Raw genomic sequence first — 10,654 nt, forward strand, 5'->3', positions numbered from 1 at the left:
GGTTTATATTCTGGTGCATTACTTTTTCCCCCGTGAATGTTCCTCTCAACCCACAGATGTCGGGACCTTGAAGGCAGCATCACTGCCATCTGCACACGGCCTCCTGCTGCCATCTGCTGGTCAGCACGAGCACAACAGCTGCTGCGCAATGACTTGTGGGAGGACGGCCCTGTGGCCCCTCCCACTTCAGACAGAGCGCGCGAATGCACCCCACGTCTCTCACAACCTAGCTAGCTGTTAGCCTAGCGTCTTTCACTGTGTGCCTTTTAACAGCACCAGGGGGTCTGCTGGCGCACGAGAGGAGGATCTGGGATAAGGGTTTTTGGGCTCCGCATCTCAATTATTATCCTCAATTCTATTGTGGACTATCAGCGACTTATAGCTGCAATGGCGGACAAAGAAGGTAAGACTAAAGGCTTTTTAACGTGGCCAGTGTTTATCTGACATATCTTTGCTAGCGTTAGCTACCTGGCTAGCTTGGTTAGCAGCTACCGTTAGCTACCGTAGCGGCCGTAGCCGACAATAACAAAAGCCGGGTGCATTTTTTTCGTGTGTGTACGCTGTAACAACCTCGATTTCAGCTCGCAGCTCTTATTTTGTCACCAGTTTTTGTTGTTTACTCTATAACGTTACACCATAACTGCAATTGAGGCTGCAGCGGGACACATTCAGCGTTACAATAAGTAACGTATGTTAACACTAGCAAGAGCATAATGATGTTAGCCTGTTAAGCTAACGGATGTGTTTCTGTACTCTCATACCGGTACATATTGAACAATAGTTAGGCTTTGGCTCGTGTTTGTCGCCTGCAGAGACAACGTTAAACATTTAAGTGCCATAGAATTAATGAACTATCTTTAATGCATTGATGAACACTGAGATACATTGTCAGTTTCCTTCACATACTGGTCTTGCCTATGTCTGATGAACGGTTTTTCCACAACAGTGGAATCACACTCTGTCTCCTCTCACTCAGCAGGAGCATTTGACGATGCGGTTGAGGAGAGGGTGATAAACGAGGAGTACAAGATCTGGAAGAAGAACACTCCCTTCCTGTACGACTTGGTGATGACCCACGCTCTAGAGTGGCCCAGCCTCACCGCTCAGTGGCTGCCCGACGTCTCCAGGTACACACACACACACACACACACACACACACACACACAGTCATTTCCACACGCATACCAACAAGCATTGAATGACATTAATAATAAAACTAATTTTCTTTTCTCCCTACCAGGCCGGAGGGGAAGGATTACAGCGTGCACCGGCTGGTGTTGGGCACTCACACGTCCGATGAGCAGAACCACCTGGTCATCGCCAGCGTTCAGCTGCCCAATGATGACGCCCAGTTTGAAGCCTCGCATTACGACAGCGAAAAAGGAGGTGGGAGACCTGTACCGTATGTTTATAGTAGGCCCCAATGTGCTTTAATGACACGGGTAACATGCAGATGACTGATCTTGGAACCAGATTGATTTGGTACGATAATACTGAATGAAATGATTTTGAAGCCTTTTAGTGAAAAAGGTGGTTATTGCATTGTGATGCACGGGGGAATTGCACCTTTTTTTTTTTAAACTCGCTGCTCCGAAATGAATTGCCCGTAGCCACAAAAGTCAGTTGTTTTTTTTTGCCTCCTCGTCGTCTCTTTTAAACACATTTCCTCGTATTTCCCCTGCAGAGTTCGGAGGCTTCGGCTCAGTGAGTGGCAAGATCGAGATAGAAATCAAGATCAACCACGAAGGAGAGGTGAACCGTGCTCGCTACATGCCCCAGAACCCCTGCATCATCGCCACAAAGACCCCCACCTCAGAGGTGCTGGTGTTTGACTACACCAAGCACCCCTCCAAGCCAGGTAGACACAACACACACAACACAACACACTGCTTAATGTATGTTTAACGTCATCATCATTACTGCGTATCGGCTTTTGTTCTGGCGGTGAGTGAAATGGACGCTGTGCCATATTTTCGTCATCAGTTGACGCCTCGGGAGAGTGTCACCCCGACCTGCGTCTCAGAGGCCACCAGAAGGAAGGCTACGGTCTCTCCTGGAATCCAAATCTGTCCGGCTCTCTCCTCAGTGCGTCAGACGACCACGTGAGTGAAAAATGCTGCGTCTCATGGAATTACAGTGCTTTCAGATGTGGTGTCTGAAGTATGAATGGGTTTTTAAACTCCTCTTTTCTAATCTGCAGACAATCTGCCTGTGGGACATAAGTGCCGTGCCGAAGGAGGGGAAGATAGTAGAGGCGAAGACGATCTTCACCGGCCACACCGCCGTGGTGGAAGACGTCTCTTGGCACTTGCTTCACGAGTCGCTCTTTGGATCCGTCGCCGACGACCAGAAGCTCATGATGTAAGACGCTCGATGACGAGCAGATGAAATAGTTCAAAAAAAGTTTTGTGACCTTGCGTCTTCACAGTCCATGAACATTTTGTCTCCCCCCCCCCCCTCCCTCAGTTGGGACACTCGTTCGAACAACACGTCCAAACCGAGCCACGCCGTAGACGCTCACACGGCCGAGGTCAACTGTTTGTCGTTCAACCCGTACAGCGAGTTCATCCTCGCATCCGGCTCTGCAGACAAGGTAATGGGATCTTCCACCACATCTTCATCCTCTGCATTTTACCGATTATATTGTCGCTGTTTAGTAAGAAAATCAGGCAGGTTTGTGTAATATATATCCCTCTCTCTCTCTCTCTCTCTCTCTCTCTCTCTCTCTCTCTCTCTCTCTCTCTCTCTTCAGACTGTGGCTCTTTGGGACTTAAGAAACCTGAAACTGAAGCTGCATTCCTTCGAGTCACACAAGGATGAGATCTTCCAGGTATGATATTTATCGCTCATGGTCAGCAGGGTGTCTTCGGTGCAAGTCTGTATAATCAGTTTAAAGGCGGGTTGATTCATTTTGATCACAGTGAGGCAATTTTAAGTTGAGTTCTCAGACAAAACAGTAAAGTTATTATAAATCCGATTAATCAACGCTCGCCGAGCAAACGCTGGACACCGAGATGAATGTCGCTGGCGGACTCTTTGTGAGGAGAGTTTCACTGTTGTACCTAATGTGACTCCTCTGTCTGTTCCAGGTTCAGTGGTCACCTCATAATGAGACCATACTGGCGTCCAGCGGAACAGACCGCCGCCTCAACGTCTGGGACCTCAGGTAAGCAGCTCGACGTCTTACTCCCAGTGTCTCCTCGGGTGTGGACATGTGGGGTTAGTCATGCAACTCTTCTTTCTTCTTTCTTTTTGTAGTAAAATCGGAGAGGAGCAGTCGCCAGAAGATGCAGAGGACGGCCCACCCGAGCTTCTGGTGAGTCTCACTGACGCCTGCTGAAGTTGAGATTCTCCATCAGTTGGGAACATCAGCTTGTGTCACAATAACGAACACGGCGTCTTTTTCTTCTGTCTCCTAGTTCATCCACGGAGGCCACACCGCTAAGATCTCCGACTTCTCCTGGAATCCCAACGAGCCCTGGGTCATCTGCTCGGTGTCTGAAGACAACATTATGCAAGTCTGGCAAATGGTAAGACTGCTGAGGCGGCAAATTTATGAACGCGTACGTTAAACACTTTGTAGTTTTTGTAACATTTGGATTGACGCCGATTCTCTCTTTTTTTGTTCAGGCTGAGAACATCTACAACGATGAAGACCCCGAGGGTTTGACGGAACCCGAGGCCACGGCGTAACTCCCTCCTGCCGCGCGTCTCGCCCGACCAACCTCGTCACAATCTGCGATCTCCTGTACTTCCATGCAGCTACTTCCTCCCACCCTTCCTTTCTCTCTCTCTCTCTCTCTCTCTCTCTCTCTCTCTCTCTCTCTCTCTCCTTTTTTCCCCGTGGGACACTGTACGCTGTAAATCACTGTAAATACAAGAAAGAGAATAATCATGTCAGCCGTTTTTTTTTGAATACTCACAGTGAAGAGGTCTCCTTTTAACTGAGTAACTTATTTCCTGAAGAATCTCGCTCATGTTTTGTTTTTTGTTTTTTTTTCCCCCTGCATTGCGTATAAAATATATATTTTTGTAATCAAATTGGCTCTCCCTCGTCCACGGACACGTTTTAGCGAATTTATTTTCAACAATAAATTAAAATGCTGTAAGTCCACAACAAGTGATAGTTCACAATGCCGTGCTGTTGGAGTGTGAACAGCTCCCTCTGCACATGGTGGAAAAATAAAAAATAAAATCATGTTTTAAGTGAAATGCAGTCCATCTTTTTGACTAGATGCACAGCGTAGTGACAGTTCCTCTTGATAGTGTGTTTTGCAGGCTAGCTTCCGGTCCTAAAAAAACCCCCGTCTCCTTGTCTCCCTGCTTCAGTCACCTACTTGTTCAGATTTTCACACCATCTGCTCCTCAATGAAGTAAAACAAAAAAAAAGTTTTAAATGTCCATTTGTGGTCCCCGACCTTCCCTCATCTTAGTCCTGCAGTAATCATTTGTCGTGATTATAGAATAGTGGTTTGAACTTTTTCTATATTCAATATTTTGTAATTGTACAGTGAGTGCATTCTTAATAAAAATGTGTTTCATTGGTCTTTTGCCTCCCTTTGTTTGACATTCCTCAATATGAACGCGTCACTTGCATATTTCATCAATAAGATCAGCTGGAGTATTTTTAAACAACCCTAAAAATAATCCTCTTAGTGAAAGAGTCTGTCGCGGCACTCCGCTCCAAAAACCTTTTTCCCGTGTCCGGTGTGACGGACTCGGTGTGTCTCGAGCGTCCTCTCGTTACTCCCGTGTCCCACTGTTTTTGGTGCTTCAGCTGCGTTGCCCTTATAAGTACATGAACCCCTCTCGGGCTCTTCGGAGACATTAACTCATCAGTCGACACTCGCGTTCCAGCGAATCACAAAAGCCTTTATTCATAACAAAAACCTTCCTACCAGCTGCAGCGACTGCTCTAAAAAAAAACAGTGTCTCAATGTGTGTAAAGTGCATTCATTGAAAAAGTGGAGTTCACTATGTTGCAGATATAAAAAAATAATGATCACAGAACTCTTTTCTTCTTTTTTTTTTTTTTTAAATCAAGAACATTCCATCATGTTTCCTCCTCTTCGTCAGACTTGTTATGCTCCTCGATGGCAGCTCTGAAAGAAAAGAAAAAAAGCGTTTGAATTAGAGCTTCTCTCCCCTTCGAGGATTCAAGTCCGATTCAGAATCGACGAACACGTCTTACCTGTAGAGGAGGAGCTGTTTGTTGAGGCTGTCTCTCAGCTCCTCTATCTCTTTGGTTTTTCTCTTCTGGATCTTTAACTCTGTCTTCAGCTCTCTGCTGCTGTCCTCCAGACGGGACACTGTCTCCTGTAACGATGCCACAGCTTTAGCGCTTCGTCTATCGGGTCAAGTTCCATTTTTTTTTTTTTTTAAGACCCCACTTTGCTCACCTTATACTGCCCCACGTCCTCTCTCCGTTGAAAGTGAATTAGTTTGAGCTTCTCCTCCAGACACGCCCTCTGGAGGTTCAGCCTTTGGATCTCCTCCTTTAGGGGTGTCAGCTGGGCCTTCAGCTCCCGGGCCTGCTCTTTGGCTTTCAGCAGTGCGCCGGCCGTTGCCTCCCGTCTCTTCAGCAGTGTGAGCAAGATGGGTTCATACCTGGCCGGGAGATTCAATTCACAGTTTAACGAGGAAACATGCATTTAATCAGACACTAAAAGGTCTGTGTTTTTAAAGAGCCGGTGTGTTCAATCGTCCAGTTGTTCATTCATCTCTTACATCAAATCTCTGTCTTTAATCTGTCTTTAAAATGGTTGGAGCTAACAGAGGAATATGGGGAGCGATAGGACGAGATGTGTGTTTGGATAGCAGTGGGCAAAAGCACTTCGTACAAACTTTGTACATGCAGATGAACGTCCGCCTAACGACGGCTTGAGTTTTGCCCGCAGGTGAGGCCGGACGGCGTTCATCTGCATGTAGCGACACAGGAGCGACTGAAAGGTTTCCCTTCATCTCGACCTCCTCCTCCTCCTGATACAGGTGAAGGAGGTGTGTGTCGAGCTAACGGTCCTCTGTGGCTCTTTATCACAAACTAAACTCTGAGCCCGCACACTTTTTTTTGAAGCACAAAGTTTAACAACTTTACAACAACAACTTTAAAAACTTTTGCAAAAAAAAAATCTGAATGAGACAGTGACAGCACCTGTCCTCCAGCGCTTTCAGCCCGCCCTGCAGATACTGCTGGACGTCTCCACAGGAGTGCCTCCTGCACTCCGTCAGCTCATCCTGGGTGCTGGAGGTCTGACTGGAGGTCTGGGCCTGAAGCGCTGCTTGAAGGTCGAAGAGCTGTTGCTGCTGAGCCGCCCTGAGCCGGGAGCCCTCTTCAGTCAGCTGGAGCACCAGCGACTGCAGCTTCTCCTGGAGGACAGGGATTTCTATGATCGGGGTTTTCCTCTGACATGCACGGATAACAAAATGTCTCGAGGCACTTCTTACCTCCTCTCTCCTCAGCAGCTCCACCTCGCGGTGCTGGGTGTTCAGGGCGGCCTGGTTGTGAGCGCAGTCCCTGGCCACGGCGAAGAGCCTCCTCTTCAGCCTTCTGAGCTCCTCGTGCAGCCCCTGTCTCTCCAGGTTCACCTTCCACAGCATCCTCTCCTCCTCCGCTCTCTCCTCCCTTAAGCCCTGAATCTCTTTCTTCCTCTCCTCTCTTCTCCCCTCTTCCTCCCTCTTAAATGCGTTCAACACCTCCACCACTTTGCTGTCAATTCGCTCCTCTTCCTCACCATTGCTCCCCGCTGACTCCCCTCCGTCTTTAGTGCCTCTCAACTCCAGCACCTCCGTCAGCAGCTCCTTCCTCCTCCTCTCCAACCGCTGTACCTCCTCTATGCACTCCTCCATCTGACACCCCAGCGCTCCTAAATCATTCATGCCAGACTCCAGATCAATGGTGTCCATCTTGAGCTCATCGGCGTCGTCTACTTCGATCCCAGCGACGTCTCCCTTCATGCGCGCCTCTTCCTTCGTAGAGAAATATCCCGTCTTTGTCGCCTCGAAGCACATCGGATCGTTTTCCGTGCTATCTATCGATGGCCCTGAAAACCCGAACAGAGGATCAAGGACCCCACGGTCTTGCCACTCCAGTGTCGTCATCGAGAAAGGATTCTGCAGGCCTCCATTTGTTCCTGAACCCACTGTTTCCTCATGTCTGCTCTCCCTGGAGGCGTCCTCTCCCCCTGCATGCTGACCAGCCCAGGACTCCAGTTGCATTTGCTGGGTCTCCAACGTCATCGGGCTCCCTCGCTCAACTGGCACCAGCGTTGCGCCCCTATTGAGGCGAGGATACTTACTGATGTGCACGTACTCCTGGCTTGCATCTGGAGCGCAGCCTTGGGGCTCGTAGTCCATCCCGGACTCCTCCATAGAGCTCTCCAGCATGGCCAGCATCCCCAGGAGCTGACCCTCGTACTCCACCATGGTGTCACTCAGTTGGGTTCCCGCCGAAGTGAGAGGCATCTCCTTTTGGCGAGAAGCTACTGCGGTTCCGCCACGCCCGCTGCCGATGGTACCCAAGATTTGCGACTGGCCTTGCGTCGGCTGGTCTTCTGATTCCGCCCCATCCATGTGCGTGTCCATGTAGCTCGTGGAAAGATACGCTCGGGGGGAAACGCTCGTTTCTCCGCAGCTCTCCGACGGGCCTTCCTCTTTGCTGTGGCTACGAGTTGATTCGGTGGAGCTCGTTTCATTGTGACTCGCCGAGAAGCGAGAGCCGAAAGGGACGCCGATGAGCTCCTCGCAGCTTTTCAGTAACTCGTCCATCTCCTGTAAGTATGGCTTGATTAAAGCCGATTGATTCAGCTGCGTTCCCTTGAAGGTGAGTCCAGATCGCGCCGCCAGGGTTCTGTCCGGATCCCCATCCTCCTCTTCGATGAAGAGAGGCTCGAACCCAGATGAAACGCTGTCGTCCTCCATTGGTTCAGCCTATAACTCTCGTATCCACCTCCGTTGTAGAAGTCTCCCTTTCACGGCCGCCTCATCCCTTGACAAAAGCACACGAGTACGTTAGATACGTTCAACATGATGATGGCGGTGGTCGTTGGCAGTTGTGTTGCATGTCGCGAATACTCGGCCCTGCGCCGACGGAATGTCGACAGAGGAGCCGGGTTAAGATTTTGCCCCTTCCGCCCGCGTGAGGTATGCAGATGTCATTCGCACATGTAGAGCTGGGCACAGGGGGCAGATAATATGCTACAAGCAGCTGTCCGGCAGGGCTTAGACGCCACCGAACCGAACGACCGCTTGGCAATGATCGGACCACGCCTCAAACAAGCCCACTCATGCAGAACACCGCAGCTCTGCTTAGATAAACACGTACAAAAGGCTAACCCTAACCCCCCCCTCCCCTCCCCCCCCGGTGAATAACGTGGCTGTAATTTCACCAGATGAGGTGTTAGCCAAGACTGTCCAGAGACTCGCGGAGAGTAAATCGATCAAATTGACCCGATACTGTCATCGGCAGCGATTAGTAAGGAAAGAAAGCGTGACGTTTCCTTTCCTAGCTGCTGTTTCCTCGCACAAGCTCTGTCGTTTTTTTTTTTTTTTGTGTTAAATTAGGTCAGATCATGAAAAAGTAATGTTGAGTGCTGAAATCTACAGGACTGGAGAGTGTTGTACTTTATGCATGGCTGACTAAAGCTCCGGGGGGTAAAGACATGACACTCACCAGCTGTCTGGCTGCAAGGCCATGCTTGGGCACAAGTCGCATTCCTTTAGACCTCCACCACACAAAGACAGCGTTCTGAACCCTGAGCGCGAATGTTCTTCTTCTCGTAAACATTACAAAAAAGGACTTTCTTCTATAAGCTTCCTGATTGAGCAAAGTTAGTTATTTGGAAGTGGACTCTTGGGAGCGGCATGCATGGTTAGTGCTTGGATTTTTTTCTTCAGAGGTTTCCGTTCAAATTTGATCAAATACACACACACGTGGAATATTTAGTTTGCACTTACCTATATATATATATACACGTCTATGGTTTGGTTCTTCGGCCCTTGTGCGTTATCCTCAGGATGGAGCCGTTAGAAATGAGTTGAGGTTCCAGCAACAAAGCGACGAGTGAGCGGGAGAAGCGTGTGCAGATAAACTTAGACAGTTGATCCAGCCTCCTCCTCTCTCTCTCTCTCTCTCTCTCTCTCTCTCTCTCTCTCTCTCTCTCAGTGTGTGCTGCTATGTGTGACCATGACTACCTCGATTCTATTTGGTGTTTATTAATAAACACCAGGCCGGCAGAAAGAGGAGCCGCCGGCCGGCTGTTTCCACCCGAGGGACATAAAGGATTTGTCAAAATGGACCTCTAAGAATTGTACTGAACACCTGGTGGCCAAAGGTAGTTTAGAACCTGTTTGTCTCATTTTATATTAATTGGAAGATACAGAAGGACTTCACTACAACCTCCCTGAGAGTGGTTTTTATTCTCAGAGAACTTGCGTTTTCCTTAATCAAGTGTCTTACTGTACAAAGAGTAATCTGCTGTATTTAAATTTAAAAAAATCACAGTGTTTACAGATTAATCTGAAGTCAGAAATTACAATTAGATAATTCACTGGATGAATGTTTTTATTATTTTTGGAAAGGTCTACAGCAGAAGGTGTTTACAATGCCAGATACAGCTGGATGTGTTTATTATGGCTGACAGCTGTGTGTGTGTGTGTGTGTGTGTGTGTGTGTGTGTGTGTGTGTGTATATCATGAAACAGAACATGGTTCCAGACCCCCCCCCCCTCCGCGCCTCCTCATTATCGAGGCGTCTTTAAATAGCACCCCCTCTCTTTTTCTAGCCGCTTCCCACGGGGGGAGGATCGGTTTTCAACCTAAACTTGTGACCCCCGACAATGGAGCACAGGTGGTCTCCTGTAGTCTGAGGAGAGGCCAGAGGGGATGAGGGGCAGGCCTGCGAAAGACACGAGAAGATGTGTTGAGAACGACAGAGCGGTGGAAAGACTTCTCATGTGACCTGCAGTCAGTTGAGCTGCAGATACTGCATGTCTTTGGGGTGTTTTTCATTCATTTGAAATCCCTTTTATGGGTTATAGTTATGTTTTCTACCTTCCGTTAGACACTGTTTATGAATTTCTCTCAATATATAAGAACACGTATGACAGTCAGACACCACTAGATGGCCTCATAGTTTAATTTTGACTCGTCTCATCAGGTTCAACATAAAAGGAAATGTTGGATTTGAACAAGCAGTTTAGTTAAGAAACCTTTCACACTTTTTTTTCTATCTTATTATTTTCTCAACTATGTTACTGAACTCTAATTCCTGCTTTACAAAGAGACACAGAGCTAGAAAGAGAAGGACGGACGCCTGTCTGTACTGAAATGAACAAGATTAATTCACCACAAATCCCACTTCAGAGATCAAGCTCCTTTTTTTTTTTTACTACATATACTTTTATTTTGCAGTTAACACCCTGTAAAATAACGACGATTCCTTTTGAGATTCAGCGTCACTCGTGCTCAACAAAAGATGTAATGTTGATCTGATTCTCTCTCTCTCTCGCTGTGACTCTGTGCTTTGGGAGCGAGATGATGATTCACATGAAGGGATTTACTGTTTCCGACCCCGTTGAGCTGAGGCACACCACCGCTGAGGCCGCTGGGATTTGGGGAGACTTCGAGACTTTTTCGCCACTTTGACCTCGGCACGAAA

At 48.1% G+C, this 10,654-nt stretch overlaps 2 protein-coding genes across 4 annotated transcripts; one reads left to right on the forward strand and one right to left on the reverse strand.

Moving 5' to 3' along the window:
- The first annotated feature begins 191 nt into the window (after nucleotides 1-191).
- On the forward strand, nucleotides 192-4,546 carry LOC137888026 (histone-binding protein RBBP4-like). Of its 3 annotated transcripts, none has more exons than XM_068731294.1 (12): nucleotides 192-403; nucleotides 947-1,127; nucleotides 1,241-1,386; nucleotides 1,685-1,858; nucleotides 1,984-2,102; nucleotides 2,201-2,361; nucleotides 2,467-2,593; nucleotides 2,753-2,830; nucleotides 3,090-3,166; nucleotides 3,259-3,316; nucleotides 3,420-3,530; nucleotides 3,631-4,546. In XM_068731294.1, the coding sequence occupies exons 1-12, from the start codon at nucleotides 388-390 to the stop codon at nucleotides 3,691-3,693; spliced, it is 1,311 nt and encodes a 436-aa protein (XP_068587395.1). In that variant the 5' UTR covers nucleotides 192-387; the 3' UTR covers nucleotides 3,694-4,546. The 3 variants fall into 3 exon arrangements, with proteins under 3 accessions (XP_068587395.1, XP_068587397.1, XP_068587398.1); XM_068731296.1 differs by having other exon boundaries at nucleotides 977-1,127; XM_068731297.1 differs by having other exon boundaries at nucleotides 980-1,127.
- Nucleotides 4,547-4,846: 300 nt separating this feature from the next.
- Nucleotides 4,847-9,048, reverse strand: LOC137887987 (uncharacterized). Its single transcript, XM_068731250.1, has 6 exons — nucleotides 8,953-9,048; nucleotides 6,445-7,984; nucleotides 6,152-6,366; nucleotides 5,400-5,607; nucleotides 5,192-5,316; nucleotides 4,847-5,102 (listed from the first exon to the last, which is right to left on the reverse strand). The coding sequence occupies exons 2-6, from the start codon at nucleotides 7,915-7,917 to the stop codon at nucleotides 5,054-5,056; spliced, it is 2,070 nt and encodes a 689-aa protein (XP_068587351.1). The 5' UTR covers nucleotides 7,918-7,984; nucleotides 8,953-9,048; the 3' UTR covers nucleotides 4,847-5,053.
- Between the last annotated feature and the right edge of the window lie 1,606 nt (nucleotides 9,049-10,654).

Source organism: Cebidichthys violaceus, unplaced genomic scaffold, assembly GCF_023349555.1.
Source record: "Cebidichthys violaceus isolate CVI_PGR_0920_01 unplaced genomic scaffold, fCebVio1.0.p SCAF_50, whole genome shotgun sequence".
Classification (NCBI taxonomy): Eukaryota; Metazoa; Chordata; class Actinopteri; order Perciformes; family Stichaeidae; genus Cebidichthys; species Cebidichthys violaceus.